The sequence below is a fragment of the Prosopis cineraria genome, unplaced genomic scaffold (assembly GCF_029017545.1).
Source record: "Prosopis cineraria cultivar Desert tree isolate PC_DT_omini unplaced genomic scaffold, ASM2901754v1 PC13, whole genome shotgun sequence".
Lineage (NCBI taxonomy): Eukaryota > Viridiplantae > Streptophyta > Magnoliopsida > Fabales > Fabaceae > Prosopis > Prosopis cineraria.
Genome location: NW_026555344.1, coordinates 9,268,731 through 9,286,908, shown reverse-complemented (window position 1 = coordinate 9,286,908; position 18,178 = coordinate 9,268,731). Strand labels below are relative to the sequence as shown.

The window sequence follows — 18,178 nt, the reverse complement described above, 5'->3', positions numbered from 1 at the left end:
ATCACCTAAAGGGATAAATCTTAGAAAGAATAACAAGTAAGAATCTTGTAAGAACATTAATATCAAATTAAAACTTTTATTATTGAAATATGGGACAAGGAGTACTAAAATTTAGGTATGTTAATGTTGAAAAATCTTAATTTGATATTAATATTCTTAGAGAATCCTTATCTATCATTCTCCCTGAATCTTGTTTAGGCTTTGGGTGTTTATATGACTTTGTATGGGTTTTATACTGAATATTAATATTATTTATATAAAAAAATTTAGAAGAGTTGAGTTTCAAGTAGAGGTAAGTATCAGTCAGTTTGGTGCCAAAATGTGTAAAATTGATTGATCGAACAATACTAAAAATATGAACTAATTTTCAAACCGAACAATGATAAAACTAAAATTTAACAATTCAATTTAGTCAATTAATTCAATTCTGGACATCATGTTAAACTAACTGGACTCGAGCCCATTTTGTTATTTTCTTTTTAACTAAAATAAACAAGACTTATACATAAAATTGGGCTTATAAAGTGATAATAACTCATTTTAATGAAGGCTTAAGGTTTCAACTTATCAAATTATATATTTACTTTTATTTAAGTATAAAATTGAAAAGAATAAAATAAAATAAAGCAATTAATAAACTAAATATAATTTATAAATTTATAAATTACATACATATATGATAATTCAGTTGGTTTGGTCTATTCAATTTTAAATCTTACTAACCAAATCGAACTGATCAACCAAAATATTTTTTTTACAAATCAAATCAAATCAAAAAATTGAATGACTGAATCAAATAACAAAAATTTGATTCAATTTTCAATTTCAATTCGATTTGCTCACCCCTAATCTCGGGAGCTCACTAGACCAAGGCATACTTTTAGGGTTAAAGAATGTTTAAAAATGTACTTACAAATCTTATATATAATATTTTCATATCAATAATAAGATTTGATCTCATAACTTTGTAAAGTATATGTCAAATCTTTAACAATTGAACTAAATTTTATTGGTCACGGGGATAAATCTTATTGTAATGATTATATTGGACTACTTTTTTTTCTTTTTAACTAAAATACCGTCCCCTGGAATTATCCCAGAAAAGTCTTATATAATTTAAACTTTCTTTTAATTTTATAGGAAGACTTGCATAACTTCTTGGTGACTTATAATTCTTATAACTTCCAACGAATTTAAGTTATTTTTCAAATGTATTTCCCATGAATCCTCACTTTATTCCGAAAAATTTGCAAGAAAGCGTCAGCATATTATATGCAAACATGAACAATATCATAATATTCTTCCCACTAGGGATTAATTTTCCCAACAGTTAAAAGGAAATAAAATGCGAAAAATCAGAACTATAAAATAGTGGATCCAAAAAGATCCCAAAAATAAATATTGCGATTCTTTAAAATTTTAAAGGTTTAAAATAATGTCATCTTTTGCCTGAAAATCATCTCGAAATATCTATAAATTAATTTATTAATGTATGTCGCATGGTATATCATTCTGATCTTAACTACTTGATTATATCTTTACAGAAAACATTATAAGTTAACCCTTGAAGACTTAATAAGTTACAGCAAGGAATCAAAATATGCTTTTAGCTTTCTCATTAATAAAAAGAAAATGTTACTTCAAACGCAAAACCTTTAAATTTGAATAGTTCATAAATGGGTAAATCATAAAAGAATTACATTCAACTCTCTTGAGTTTTAACATTTTTCTTCTAAATGAAAATTACATTAAATTAAATAGTGAGTACTGAGTATAATTATTCTGATTGAACATATAAAATATAATTCATATAAATAAAAAATAATATTTTTATTTTTTTTTACGCTTCTTACGATTACAGAAACAAAAACACTGTTGATTTTTATTCCAAGAAAAAAAGTTCAAGTCCAAAGGAATCTAATGCATTTGTCAGTTTAAAAAAAAAAAAAAAAGATAAAGGTCAGAGAAAGGGTTAGGAAATAAAAGGTTGATGTTCAGAAATTTAATACATAAATGAAAATTTCATGCAAAAAAAAAATAATAATAATCTATATTCCTGAAAAACTGAGTTTTCCATATTTAAGAAATTGATACTTATACATCTAAAAAAAAAAAACAGATTTAACATGTAGATATGATAATTAATAACCACAGTCAACCACATGACACGTGGCTAAAGATTAAATGGTAGTGAGCATCTGTTGTGCCAAAGCATAGATAACCAAGTCATTGGCAAAATTTATAGGCAAAAATGAAGAAACAAAAATTGGTTACAGAAGAGCCCAAGTGTGTGATAGAGATGAAAAAGAGATAGTGTATGGAAATGAGTGATTTTAGAGAGAGAGAGAGAGAGATACTAATGAATCGGGCAACTCTGTTATTATATATGATCTTTTCTTTGTGAAGAAACAATTACAACTTGTTCACTAACTACCATTTTTATAAAACAAAAAAACAAGCTTCTTTAACTTAACTGTAGAATCAACCATGGCGGGCCTTGAAGAAATCAAGAAAGAGAATGTTGATCTTGTACGTTTCTCTTGATTATGCAGAATCCAGATTCTTGGTTTCTTCTTCTCTGCGAGTATATATGTGTAAGAATCCTCTGTTTCTGATACTTGCAGGAACGCATACCAGTGGAAGAAGTATTTCGTGAACTGAATTGTACAAAAGAGGGTCTCACAAATGAGGAAGGGCAAAAGAGATTGGGTGTTTTTGGCTACAACAAGCTGGAAGAGAAGAAGGCAATTCTCCGCTGATTATATATATATATATATATAGACTAGTTCATTTTCTTGAGTCTTCCAACTGCCTGATGAAAGGAAAAAAAGCTGATCAATGGCATTGATCTTGAAAACAGGAAAGTAAGGTGCTGAAATTCTTGGGGTTTATGTGGAACCCTCTATCATGGGTGATGGAAGCTGCTGCTATCATGGCCATTGCGTTGGCTAATGGCGGGGTACGCAATACTAATTACTAACTACGTATTCTTGAAATGTGAATCAATGGCATTGATCCCTAAAAGACGTTGATTGAAAAATGCAGGGCCAGCCACCAGATTGGCAGGATTTTGTGGGAATTGTGGTGTTGCTGGTTATCAACTCCACCATTAGCTTTATAGAAGAGAATAATGCAGGGAATGCTGCTGCAGCACTCATGGCAAATCTTGCTCCAAAAACCAAGGTCCGTCGAGATGGAGCATGGGTCGAGCAGGACGCTGCTATATTAGTACCAGGAGATATCATCAGTGTCAAGCTAGGAGACATTATCCCTGCTGATGCTCGTCTCTTGGAAGGTGACCCACTCAAGATAGATCAGTCTGCACTCACTGGTGAATCATTGCCTGTCACGAAGAATCCAGGTGATGAAGTCTTCTCTGGCTCCACCGTTAAGCAAGGTGAGATTGAAGCCATTGTCATTGCCACTGGGGTCCACACCTTCTTTGGTAAGGCTGCTCACTTAGTGGACAGCACCAATCAAGTTGGCCACTTCCAAAAGGTAAACTACCTCTCTACTCTTTTCTATGTGAATGTTCTTTTGAATCTCTATTTGATAATGATCATTGATCTGAGCAGGTGTTGACATCAATTGGAAACTTCTGCATTTGCTCCATTGCTGTGGGGATCATTGTAGAGATTGTCGTCATGTACCCAATTCAGCATCGCAAGTATAGGGATGGAATTGACAATCTCTTGGTGCTTCTCATTGGAGGGATTCCGATTGCCATGCCTACTGTCTTGTCAGTAACAATGGCTATCGGTTCCCATCGACTTTCCCAGCAAGGAGCCATCACCAAGAGGATGACAGCCATTGAGGAGATGGCAGGGATGGATGTTTTATGTAGTGACAAGACCGGCACTCTAACATTGAACAAGCTCACAGTGGACAAGGCTTTGGTTGAGGTATGTTCAAATTCCCGTGTATTTTAAAGGTTTGATTTGAGATGGTCATCTATTTAAGAATCCTTCTAAGTTTATAATCATTTGCAGGTTTTTGAAAAAAATATGGACAAGGACATGTTAATTTTGTTTGGAGCCAGGGCCTCTAGGGTGGAGAACCAGGATGCCATTGATGCTTGCATTGTTGGAATGTTGGGTGATCCAAAGGAGGTATATAATCTCAAAATATTAATTCCATGATATTTAAAGCATTAGCCTCAACTATGAGAAAATCTACCTGAATTATAAATGGATCTTGAATTTGGCAAAGACAAAATTGTATTATAAAGAGCATGCTACCCAAGTTTGGAAAGATGGGAATATTGCAATATCAAACTTGGAACGCAAGACAATCCCAAACTTCACGTATTTGTATTATAAATGAATTGATTTAGTGACAATTTGTTGCTACAGGCTAGGGATGGCATCCAAGAGGTGCATTTCCTTCCCTTCAATCCAGTGGACAAGCGTACAGCCATAACATACATTGATTCCGCAGGCAATTGGCACAGAGTTAGCAAAGGGGCTCCAGAGCAAGTAAATAGATGTTGTAGTGCTTATTGGCTTAGTGCTCTTGTTTCCTTGAAAATTTTCCCTCATTTTTGTAAAATTCCTTCCAGATTATAGCACTCTGCAGTCTCCGGGGTGATGCGCTGAAAAGAGCTCATGCCATTATTGATCAGTTCGCTGATCGTGGTCTTCGATCTCTTGCTATTGCTAGACAAGTAAGTAGCGGTCGCTTGCAGTGGAAGCAGTGATGAGTCAACTAAAATTTATTGTGTGGGATTGTATATATACTTGCAGGAAGTGCCAGAGAAGACAAAGGAAAGTGCAGGAGGACCTTGGCATTTTGTGGGTCTCTTGCCTCTCTTTGATCCACCAAGACATGACAGTGCAGAGACTATCAAAAAAGCTCTGGGACTCGGAGTGAACGTGAAGATGATTACTGGCGACCAGCTAGCTATTGGTAAAGAGACTGGTCGCAGGCTTGGGATGGGAAGCAACATGTACCCTTCTTCTTCTCTCCTTGGTGACCACAAGGATGAGAGCATTGCTACTCTTCCCATTGACGAGCTTATTGAAAAGGCTGATGGGTTTGCCGGAGTCTTTCCCGGTAAAGAAAAAAAAAAAAAAAACATACTCAAATCATTAATTATTATTGTTTATTAACTATAAATGCTTGAATTACTAACGAATTATGTGAAATGAAGAGCACAAGTACGAGATAGTGAAGAGGCTGCAAGATAGGAAACACATATGTGGAATGACTGGAGATGGTGTGAATGATGCACCTGCATTGAAGAAAGCAGATATTGGAATAGCAGTGGCTGATGCAACAGATGCAGCTCGAAGTGCATCTGACATAGTCCTAACAGAGCCAGGTTTGAGTGTGATTATAAGTGCAGTGTTAACAAGCAGGGCTATTTTCCAGAGGATGAAGAACTACACCATTTATGCTGTCTCCATAACAATCCGTATTGTTCTGGGATTTATGCTTCTTGCTCTCATCTGGAAATTTGATTTCTCACCTTTCATGGTTCTCATTATTGCTATACTAAATGATGGGACCATCATGACCATTTCCAAGGACAGAGTAAAGCCATCTCCAGTTCCTGATTCCTGGAAGCTCAATGAGATTTTTGCTACTGGCATTGTCCTTGGTGCCTATCTTGCTGTCATGACTGTTGTCTTCTTCTGGGCTGCTCATGCATCTGATTTCTTCACAGTACAAAATTAACTAACCTCTAAACTTTCTTTAAATAACCAATATGTTCTTTAGTACTTATCCAATAGTGATGAATCATTGGCAGGAAAAATTTGGAGTTAGATCTATCAGGCACAGTGAGGATGAGCTTACAGCAGCTGTTTACCTTCAAGTGAGTATAGTGAGTCAAGCTCTCATCTTTGTCACTCGTTCAAGGAGCTGGTCATATGTTGAACGCCCTGGTCTCTTGCTTGTTAGTGCCTTTCTCGTCGCACAATTGGTGAGTCTCAACAAAAACGAACTTCACTCTAAATTCTTTTTCTTCCAGAAGATTTCTAAGTAGCATTTCTCTTTCTGGGTTGATTCATGATCTAGATTGCGACCTTATTAGCCGTTTATGCACATTGGGGCTTTGCAAGGATTAAAGGAATTGGATGGGGCTGGGCTGGTGTGATTTGGCTCTACAGCATCATCTTCTACATTCCTTTAGATATCATAAAGTTTGCCATCAGATATGCATTGAGTGGCAAGGCTTGGAACAACATTACTGAAACCAGGGTATTGAATTCTTCAAATATGTATACTTGCTTGTTGATGTTGTGTTGATCAAGAGACATGAAAGATAAATCTATACGCTGACATGTTTGGATTTTTCTGATGCAGACCGCTTTCACCACAAAGAAAGACTATGGAAGAGGGGAGAGAGAAGCGCAATGGGCTGCAGCTCAACGCACTCTCCATGGCCTGAATCCTCCACAACCAGAAAGCATCTTGAAGGACACAACAGATTACAGAGAACTTACTGAAATTGCAGAACAAGCAAGGAAACGTGCTGAAGTTGCAAGGTAATAACACTAATGTCAAATGAGTTGCTACGCTAAATACAGTGAATGTCTTGCTTATTGGAACCAAATTGAATTGAATTGTGTTGTGAATTAGGTTGAGGGAGCTTCACACGCTGAAAGGGCATGTGGAATCTGTGGTTAAGCTGAAGGGACTTGATATTGAGAAGATTAATCAGCACTATACTATGTGAAAGGAATTGCGAGCAAGCAATGATCTGCATGCATATATATGCACATAGGTATACAGCATAGGAAAGATTATTATATCATTTTCCTATATATTGATTAATTGATTGACCTCATTTGGTTTTCAAGATGCTTAATAATAAGCATTGTAATAATCCAACGTTCTGAGATTGTACTGTTAAAGACAATCTAGAGTTGGGGGTTGAGAGACCGAATGACTCGTTGCAATTGTTAATTATTATTTGAATATGAATATTGATTATTTCTATTCTTATGTTCAATGAAAATAAGGGGTCACTAAAACTATATTTTATCATTTGCTACGTCTGCCAACTGAAATGAGTTCATAATATTATTAAATCAGGATATTTTTCCTCAAATGCTCCATCTGATCCTATATGTTATTGGACGCTTTCTAAAAGGAAGTCGTAGTATTTAATATAAGTAACTTTTTTTTTTATCATTTTGCATAAAATTTAATGAATTATTTCAAAAAGATCTTCTTGATCACATTCCAAGGTGATATGAAAATATTTAATAATGGTGTTTGTCTGGGGAAAAATGAAAATTGATTCAATTTTAAAACAATTTTGTTATTTCAACCAATTAACTTGTCTTATTTTTTTTTTTAGTTAGTTAAAAATGATTCATATATAGGATCGAAACAAACACTGAAGCATATCCAATTTTCTTACTTCAGTCTGGTTGATGAAATCAATTTTTTAATAATTGTTTCGTATTCAATATAATATTTAATAAATATATTTTTCAGTATTGTCACGCCTCAATCGGGTGATAGTTTCAGCACGTATTTCTTTTCTTTTCTTTTTGTTTTTTTTTTTGTTTTAACTATATGGTTGGGTTTCAGAATTTCATTCAGGAAGTATTAACTATATTTCACCTAATTCAAATCGCCTAACTACACTTGGTCAAACTAAACTAAACTAAATTGGATTGTATGGTATAAATACTCACTTATATTTATATATAATTATCAAAGTTCAGCAATTCACTTGGATATTTAACGAGTTTTAATATTTTTTATGAAAATGTTTATAAAGATATTATATACTTTCTCCGTTAAAAAATATAAGACATTTTTTGAGAAGTTAGATATTAAAAATGTAAGACATTTTTAGTCTTTTGAAATGTAATCATTTCTTTTTTTAAAGTATCCCTATTGATAATGACTTATTTTTATTATAGAATATTTAATAGGAGTAAATATAAAAAATAGGATTAATTTAAAAGTACGCAACTATTTTATTGAGGGGTGAAAGTTAGTTAAAAATACCTTATTTTTTAAGGAGGGAATATTGAACAAAAGATTGTTTTTGTATGGAATTTTTTCTACTTACATCAAATCAATTTGCTTTTTCATTGATAGTTGATTTGAACAATTTTTAAAATATTTAAGATATTTGTTGTGTTTACTTGAAAAAAATTTATTTGGATGAGGATTAATTAAAACTTCAACATTAATCTAAAACATCAATAAGGTTTAGTCAACATTGTAATATTGATAGTATTCAATTATTTTAAGAAATAAAAATATTGAGAGAAGTATTAACAAAAAATTAATACTTCAAATAAAATATCTACTTATATTCGTAACTATCACTGGTATTTGAAATATGTTTTTCAAAATTAAAATCATATGGAAGGTAGATTTAAATATATTAATTATAGGGACAATGACACCAAAGGTCCCAAGATCAAAGAAATTTCCCCCAAGATCCAATACATTTTGAATTTATTTTGTAAGCCCAAATGCCTTATATGCAAATATGTTTTCAAGTAAAAAGACTCATTTGCCTCTCATTTTAAAAAATAATATTGTGCCCAAGACATTGTGTTGTTAATATATAAACCTTATCATATTATATATGGATATTCTGTTGTTCATATATTTAAAAAACTTGTACATTATTATTCAGCTAAACCACACAAACTTTGTATAATAAACGAGCATTGTATTGTTAATGTATGAATCTTGTCATGTTATATATAAACATTCTATTATGCACCTGATAAACTTGTACATTATTATTCAATTAAACCATATGAATTAGGTATAATAAATGAATATTGTATTGTTAATGTTTGAATCTTATTATATTATATATAGATATTATGTTGTTCATACGTCTAGAGAACTTGCATATTATTATTCAACTAAATCACTCAAACTATGTATGGTAAATAAATATTGTGTTGTTAATGTATGGATTTTGTTATGTTATATACGGACATTATGTTGTACATCTACCTAAGAAACTTGTTCATTTCAAATGAGAAATAAATGAGTCTTTTCACCCTAAAACATATTTGCATATAAAGCTTTAGGGCCTATAGAACAAATTTAAAATATATTGGGCTTTAATTGCAATTTTTTTCATTTGGGGGCCTTATGTATCATTATCTCTTAATCATATTTTATATTGAAAGTGAAATGTTAGAATCATTAGACTATAAATCTTTGATAACACCAAAAGGCACTTGGTTTAAAGAAGTTGAGCAAGTATATTCTATAATTTTAAATTTGAATCTTAAAATATATTATCATATTAAATAAAACAAATTAAAAGTATTCCTTAGGAACTCATGAAAATAAAAACGGTCCACGTAAAAGAACTATGAACTAGTTTAGATGGGAGGTTATAAATAATAGTGCTTCTAAATTTTCAGAATATCATACGATGGAATAAAGAAGATTTGACAACGAATATTGCAATCAGAAACCCATAAAAATAAGTAAAAACAACAATATAATCAAGGGTAAGTGCTTGAAATTTTGATCCAAATGACTTGGTGTAATAGGGAATAGAGTCAGGAATATGAGTTGACCTAAATAACCTGTTTTAAGGGTTGGGTTGGGTTGAAAAAAAATTAACCCAAATAAAAATAAGTTTTTTCTAGCCTAGACCATATAACCTATGAATCATATGGATTAATCCTGATAGGTTAGGGTCCATTTAACCTATATTATTTTTTAAAAAATTAAAAAAGAGAAAAATTTTGTGGATATAAATTATAAACCATATTAGGCATGACTTATTTAGTTGGATCAATTTATATATTTTGTATAAACATTATAAATTAATACTTTGGTATATTTAGAATGAATCATGAAGAAATATTAAATTGAAACTTATTTAATGATAGTTGCATCATGGAATTGTTGGGGTCCAAAAGCCGTGCTTTCCCTATTATTTTTAAAGATATGGTATGTCACCATAAGATTGATATCTTTTGCTTGATGGAACCTTGTATCAGTGGTAATCGCGCAAATAATGTTGTCCGTAAATTGGGTTTTAGTCACTGGTTAAGTATAGAATCTAGTGGTTTTGTTGGAGGTATTTGGTTGCTTTGAAACAATGATTCTTTCTGCATTGACTATGTGTCATCCAACTCTCAATTCCTTCATTGCCAAGTCCTGGACAACAATGTGAATGAAAAGGTATTTATTATGACAGTATATGGAGAAACCAAAGCGAGTACTAGATGTAATTTATAGGAATCCTTTCGCACACTTTTTAGTACAACACAGGACCCTTGGTTGGTGCTTGGAGACTTCAATGTCTTGTCTATGTAAAATAAATCCCCCTAACATGAATTATGAGGATAAGCTAAAATAGAGGCCAGCAAGGGATGGTAACTTCTTGGTCAAGAGTGCATATAGCTTTCTTACCTAAAGGAATGGCATGAGTAGTTCTCCCTTATGGAATAAAATTTGGAAGTGGCAAATTCCTAAAAGAATTAAATTCTTCTTGTGGCAAATTTCTCATGAGAGATTAATTACCAACTTACTCTGAGCTAAGAGAGGCTTATCAAACACTTCTTTATGTCCCTTTGAATGTAATCATAAGGAGTCTGTCCTTTATGTTTTGAGAGATTGTGAGAGAGCAAAAGATGTGTGAACCTATATTTTAAACCCGAACTCTCTCTCTAGTTTTTTCCATGACAATTTGTAGGGTTGGCTCCATTGGAACTCAAAAACGAACCAGCCAAGGGGAAATTCAACTTATGGTCTTGGACAAGAGTTTTTGCCACTTTTTATTGGATTCTCTGAACATCTAGGTGCAAATCTTTATTTTAAGGAAGCAACTTTTCAATTATGGAGACCATACATAGAGGAAAATATCTATTGATGGAAAGTATAGTGAACAATAAACTATGACACATGGTCTTCCAAGGATTTTCTTAGTTGAAAAGAAGATAGACTCTACCCCCTTATGGTGTAGTTTGTGTTGATGTAGATGGATCTGTGCAGCAAAAACGTGTAACTTATGGTGGAGTTCTTCACAATGATTGAGGCGATTGGATTTTGGGGTTTCAACAAGATTTGGGACACTTCTCAATCACTGAGGCTAAACTCAATGTAATAAAATCTAGTTTAATGGTGTCCAAGTTTCTCAGTTTGACCAAGATTCAAATTTTTTCAAATTCAAAGGACGCTATAAATTTGATTAGAAGAGATATGTTAGGTACTCATCCTTTAAGAGCTGTACTAGTTGATATTCGTGACTTGCTCTTTGGAGATTGGGAGGTTGAAGTTTTTCACATTGGATGTGAGAATATAATATGTGTTGATTCAATGGCAAAGAACAATTTTCATGGCTTGCTTGATCTTATCTCGGTACCTACAATAGCTCCTAAACAATTGGATAGTTTTTAGGCAGATAAGAGTTTGGTGGATCTATGTCCACCTGAACCTGATCTTCACTAGTTTGTAGTGGTATTTTCCTCAAGTTTTTAGCTTGTCTTTATTTACCAAAAAAAAATTAAAACTTATTATTTAGATATATTTTTAAAAAATTCATAAAAAATAAATAAATGAGTTGGCGTGTTAGTCTATTTAACCTGTTAACCCTCAAGGGTTAGGTTGAAATTTTTTCAACACATATAAAAATAAATTAAACTCAATCCAACTTACATTTTTTTCAATCCATATAGGCCAATCCATATGAATCGAGTTGACCCATATATTTCATCCCTATTAGGAAAGTTGCTTCTTCACCTTTCTTTCTATCTCAAGTTCCTCATTCTTCTTCATTCCCCGCCTTGTCCTTTTTTGTCATTTCACCCTAATCTTCTTCCTTCCTATGCACTCTTGAGGACTTTAACACTCGAGTTTTAAATTTCTCATGCTCTCATTTTTTTTGAGACCCACCATCCTTAGATCTGTCTCTTCATCCAATTTTAACTTGGGATTTTTTTTTTCATTTCTTAGTTTAAATAATTTTTTAATAAAATATATTACTTGAGTGTTTATAGTTTGTCTAGTTCTGCTTTTAGAACAATTTCTATTTTAAAAAAATTTAAAGATGTATTTTGTGTTATTTGTCTTCAAAAAATTAAAAGTTGTTATGAAAAATTAAAAAAAACCAGATTTTTTAATATTTTGTTATTTATTATTCTATAAAGCTAGAGAAAAAGCAGAAAATATTATATTTTCTTTAATGAAATTATGCTATGCTAATAAAATAAATAACTTTTTCACATTTTATTTCACTTTTTTAAATATGTTTAAAAATATTTTTCAGAATAATAATTTAAATAATTTTTTTTACTTTTTCAAAACTTATTCTTAAAAATTACTTAACAAAATTGTTAAAAAAAATAAAAACAAAAAATAAAATCAAACAAGCCCTATATATTTTTTTCAATCATATCCCTTCTTCCAATTGCGGCAATAATTAAGTTGTTGGGGTACTTTTGATTCCAATATGGCACTTTATTGTCAATATATCAATTCGAATGAAGATTGAAAAAAACTATAAATTCATACATTTTCTATAAATTTGAGAATACCACCTCCTCTCTTCATTTTAAAATTATAAAATATTTTTTTATCAACTCAACTTCTCAAGAAAATAGTCAATGATGTGTAAAAATTATATTTTTTTCATATTTACTTTTATTTAATAAAGTAATTTAGTTATCACTAAACATAAAAATCTTATTAATTTCAATTATTTATTAAAGATATTTTTAAAAATACTTCATTAATTACTCACATAAAATTATCAAAATGCCTTCTATACCTACACATGACACCTCTCAGATAGATACCTTACGATCAACTAAAAAAATATATCATTCTTTGTTAAACTTGAAATCAGTGTTTTAAAAATTGCACCAAACAATAGAAAAGGTTAATGGATCATGAGTCTCATATTTTAACCAATAACATAGTAATTAAATAAAAAATATTTCTATTCATATATATTAAAAATGTTCAAAACAATTCAACCATTTTGGATTTTGAGTTTTTCCTTCAAGTTTGCAAGAATTACTGGGGTTAAAGCAATTCAACCTAGGTCAACCATTAGAACTGGCCAAATGGTTGCACTAGACTATTTTCTTCTCCGGGCGATAGTTTAAATGGTCTGATTGTCTAGGTTAATTCAAGTCTAAAAACAATGCTTTAAATACTCATTTCAGACTATAATATAATGCATCTTCTAAAAAAAAATTAGACAGAGGTCCCATAGGAGGAGGATTATAATAATTGAAATTTCCCATGAATTAAAAAAATAAAATCACATATAAGGATCACTTAAGAAACTTATTCACATAGAAGAATAAATAACAAGTTTCATTTGAAAGAAAATAAGTACATATTTTCTTTTTAACAACAATTCATTTTGTATTGATCATTATCTATAAATAAGTTTATTGAATAATCCTTGAATGTAATTTTCTCAAATAAAAAACAATTATGAAGTCCTAAGATTCTTAATAGTAAATAAATTTTAGTCTTTATTTAAAAAAACACCCCTATTTAAATAATAAAAAAATCTCTCAAGTGCCATGGCTTTGCAATGCTAAGTTGATAAGTCCTTAATATTCGACAATCTCTGTTCGTTTGTCTGAAGATTTGGCAATCTACGTTTCATGACTAGAACGACCCATTCTTCTTCTTAGGAAGCCTAATCCACCCTTGAAGGGATTTGGGATTTCCTGCTTCAAATCCCAAATAATGTCGTCCCTAACAACGTCGCCTGCGCATATTAGCACCAAAAGCTTCACTTATAAAATCCATATCCCTAAAACCAAAACCAAGCAGAACCCCACGACATTTGGTCATTGACCAAATCATAAGTCTAAGGCCAAGTCTTATCTCAATTATTAGCCCAACCAGTAACATTTTCCTCAACTCGCACCATTACTTCCATTTGCTTCGCTTCCTTCTTCTCCTCTTCCATCTACTTGCTGTGATAATTAGGGGTTGGGGGCCTTTAATATGTCCTTCTCTAATGCCTTTTGTAATTCTTTAGGTCTTCAATTTTATTTTTTGCTTTTCTTTAGATCATTGGATTCTACTTAAAATAAGAAATATATGGATATCTTAAAGTCTCAAAATGATAAAAATTTATATTTTCTATAATTTTTTTAATAAAAATATTAGAATTATTTCCTTTTATTTTTGAAAAATCATAAAAAATATAAATCTTCACCATTTTGGGACTTCAAGATATCCAAATGTCTCTTATTTTAAATAGAATCTAATGATATAAAGAAAAATAAAAAATAAAATTGGAAACTTGGTGCATTACAATGGGCACTAGAGAAATGCATATTAGAGGCCCTCAGCTCGATGATTAGCCTCCTTAGGCTTGGACCTCTTCTTCTTCTTAACCATAGCCTCCATTTTTACAGCTTCAAAGCCAGTCACACCACCACTATTTGCCTTTTAATGATTTTGTAAAATGAATGAAGTGAAGGAGGAAGAGAGAACTCATGTATTTACACATAGAAGGTGATGTCATGGGAGAGAAAAGGATAATGAAAAAGAAGATGGGACAAGGTAGAGGGTTTTTTTAGGGAAAATTAATCCCACAATCCTTATAGTTTTATTGAGTTTTTAACCAGGTCCTTATAGTTTTTTTTTCTTTTTGTTAAGTCCTTTAAATTTATTATGTTACACCAGTTAATCCTGTTCACTTAAAATCATTAATAAGTGCTAACAGTGTTAAAATTTTCATTACATAATCATGACATGGTAGTCAGTCTTGTGGGCATTTTTTTACAAGTGGGATCAGATGAAAAATACATGCCACATATGAAAAGCAATTTTCTAAGAAAATGGCCCTGCACTCTTCTCCTTCAATCGCTAGGGTTCGGGTGGGTAGCATCAAAAAGAGGAGGAGGAAGGAGATGTGGTTTGGCAAGCTGTAGAGGGAGACGCCTTGTTCACTAGGGTAGGTACGCACATCAAAGAAGAAAGGAAGAGGAGGGAAGGTGGTTTGGTAGAGCCGCAAAAGGAGACATCAAGTTTGCTAACGTTCAAGTACATAGAGAAGAGAAAAGGAGAAGGGAAGATGTTTGGTAAAGATGCTGTCATAGAAAAATCAGCTAACAGTAAGAGCTCTTGTGGTGAGCCTTTTGCTAAGCATGCTATTCAATTTCATAGTAATGAAATTGAATCTCACCACTAGGATTATGCCTTCCCTCAACGTCTCTACCGGCCTTTTGGGTTTTTTCTTTATCAAAACTTGGAACAAGTTCTTGGATAAATTTGGCATGTTGAGGTAGCCGTTTATGAGACAAGAGAACCTATTTAATCTAGGTTTCTTCGCTTAATGTGGCTTCCTCCAGTATAGCCTTTAGTGGTACCTTTTTTAACTCTATGCTTGTTACTTGTAGAATTAGAATCTCGAATGTATTTAATCTAAAAACTATGCTTCTTTACTATGGAAATGAATCTCAATTTAAGATATGGATGGGTATGCTTTTTAAGTGGCAATTTCCTTCTTCATCATCAATTCATATTTCGATATGTACCCTATTAAAGTGACAATTTCCTTCTCCATTTTAGGAATTAAAATTTGCAGCATTCATAGAAGATTTACATAGATTCAAATTCCTTTGATTTCTCAATTTTTCTTTTCCTTCTTGAGTAGGTTCTTCACATTTGTTAGTTAAAGGTATATGCTAATAAAGTGTAATTATATGCTAATTTAATGATAGATTCCTTAAACCTTCATCAATTAAATCTGTGTGGTGCTTTATCTCCTTGCACCTATAACTAAAAATTCATTTTTATTTGCAAGTGGAATTAGTATTCTGGTTATTTGATTCTTGCAATTATGATTATTCTATGAAAATTTGATAGTTAGATGACTATTTTGATCCTTTGAATATTGTTTTGGTTAGTTTCTTTCAGGGACATTTAGATTATGGAAGAAATTCTCATGTAAAAGAATGAACTAGTTTTGAAGATTCACATGGTTTGCTTGTTGCATATGCTTTTGTAACTTGGGAAGAATTGAATAACTAGGCTTTTGGCTTGCTACTGTTGTTTAGGACTTTAAGATTGTTAGTTTGAGCATTTAGAAGTTTTATTTGCTGCTGTTGTTCAGGACTTTAGGATTGTTAGCTTGTTATTGTTGTTGTTCATTTCTGCTACATATTTTAAAGTGTATGGCAGACTATTTTTACCACTTTGAGTTGTAGGCTTCTATCTTGTAACTTCTTGTGAAGTGGCATATAAACAACTATATTTCAGAATTGATGTAAAAAATGATATTGAATGGTAACAAGGATATGTCATTGTCCTATTTTATATTCTTGTAATACAATGCACTATTTTATTGAATGGTCAAAAGTTGTTATTGCCATGTTCTCTCTATCATAGGACAAAAATTTGCCACGTTAGAAAATTGTCACCCCTTCTAGTTTCTTTATTGATTAGCACAAGCTTATATTGAATTCTCACAACCTGACAATATTACCTTAGAATAAAAAATAAAGGTAAATTTTATAAAACTTAGTATATGAGTGTTATTCATCTTTCTTTCTTTCCAATTCTATAATCTATGCACAGAAACAAAGGTAAATTTCATAGAACTCAGTGGAAAATTCTCACAAACTTGTAGTGAATTCTCACAACCTGATACAGATACACCAAAAGTAGCACACTTCTATTGGAAAGGGTAGATAAATAACATGCCAAGGAAGGAAAACCTCTAACCAACAAGGAAGAAAAAAAGAAAATAGGCAAGCTTGAGAAATAATCATATCTATAGACGCATCCTGAAAGATTAGAGTTAACTACCAAAAACATAACATCATTTCTTAATTACTAAATCCAAAATATATATAAAATCATCTCTAAGTACATGAGCATACCCTATTAACTACAACAAAATGGCATATGAAGCCACATCCAAAAAACTCCAAAATATCTATTCTAAACCTTTGAACATCAATATTGGCTACTACATCCTGTATCCCTCATTTAATTGATTGGTTGTCGCAAGTCCTTCGGTTGTGATCGAAATTCCCATAGATCTTACACTTGACACTTATATTGGATCTCTAATCTTGTTTGGAGATGGAGGTTCATCTTGCTCTCTTTTCATTTCTTCTTTGGTCTACCGAGACGCTTGTGATATTTTAGGGGATCAATTGTTCGAAGCTTGTGCACTCCCACATCTCTTTTCCATTGATAGGCTAAATCACGAGAGCATAACACTCCACATGAGCTTCAAGACTTAGTGTTGAATCTACATAATCAATGGGGTTTAGTCAATTGACATAAATGCAACTAACATTATGCCTAAAAGATAGAGAATATTAGTTATAAAGATTGAATAAATGAAACTTTAAAAGTGAGTTATAAACAAACCTGCAAGATATTCCAGTTAGTTGCCACCATCAACAAGTAGGTAACTTGGAATGAAGATCAACAATAAACCTTTAAGAGTTGTATGACACTTCAAATTGATCATTATTAGCCCTCCTTGGTTCCCACTTTCTAGAATTTTCTATCTCTTTGTCAAGCCTCTTATGAGGTCGAGAGCACACAGATCCCTTGCCACGATATTTTTATGCTTTTACTCAATTTTGATGAAATCTATCCATCAAATAAGTTCGAATCCAATCAAGAAGACCAATAATTGGACATTCTCTTGGCTTTAATAATTGACCATTAAAAGACTTTGATATGTTATTCATAATCATATCAGATTTAAAATAATCATTAAAGTGTGCCTTGGTCTAACAAAATGGAGGAAAAGTCATTAAGTGATCATATGCATTCTTTGAACCTTTTTCAACTCATTCATTATCCCTTCCTATGTCGGTGGGTAAGTTGCCTTTGCTACACAAATCACTAAGTCTCTCGCTAAAGTTTCTTCACCATACCATGCCTTTATATTGGCATACAAGTGTCTTACACAATAATGATATTCAACATCTCCAAGCAACTCTTCAAATGCTTCAACCAAACCCACACATTAAAACCAATAATTTTTATATGAACAAATAAATAGAAATATGATAATTAAAGCACTTTAGATCTTAATTTCTTCTTGTTGGTTTAAAATAAATACCCATCTTTTTTCAGCCATGATGCTAATATTATCAAACAAATTTTTCAAGAACTATGTCTAATAATCCTTATTTTTTGTCTCCACCATTGCCATAGCTAAAGGGAAATATTGTTCATTAAGGTCACGAGCCACTGCTACTAGTAATATACCACCATATAGGCC

The 18,178-nt window shown here is 31.9% G+C and overlaps 1 protein-coding gene across 1 annotated transcript; it reads left to right on the top strand.

The window, feature by feature from the left end:
- Positions 1-2,408: 2,408 nt before the first annotated feature.
- LOC129290276 (plasma membrane ATPase-like) lies at positions 2,409-6,990 on the top strand. The gene is made up of 14 exons (XM_054927001.1): positions 2,409-2,529; positions 2,625-2,744; positions 2,861-2,959; positions 3,046-3,498; positions 3,576-3,902; positions 3,990-4,109; positions 4,353-4,475; positions 4,559-4,663; positions 4,743-5,052; positions 5,150-5,664; positions 5,750-5,923; positions 6,019-6,201; positions 6,307-6,488; positions 6,583-6,990. The coding sequence occupies exons 1-14, from the start codon at positions 2,488-2,490 to the stop codon at positions 6,677-6,679; spliced, it is 2,850 nt and encodes a 949-aa protein (XP_054782976.1). The 5' UTR covers positions 2,409-2,487; the 3' UTR covers positions 6,680-6,990.
- Positions 6,991-18,178: the final 11,188 nt, after the last annotated feature.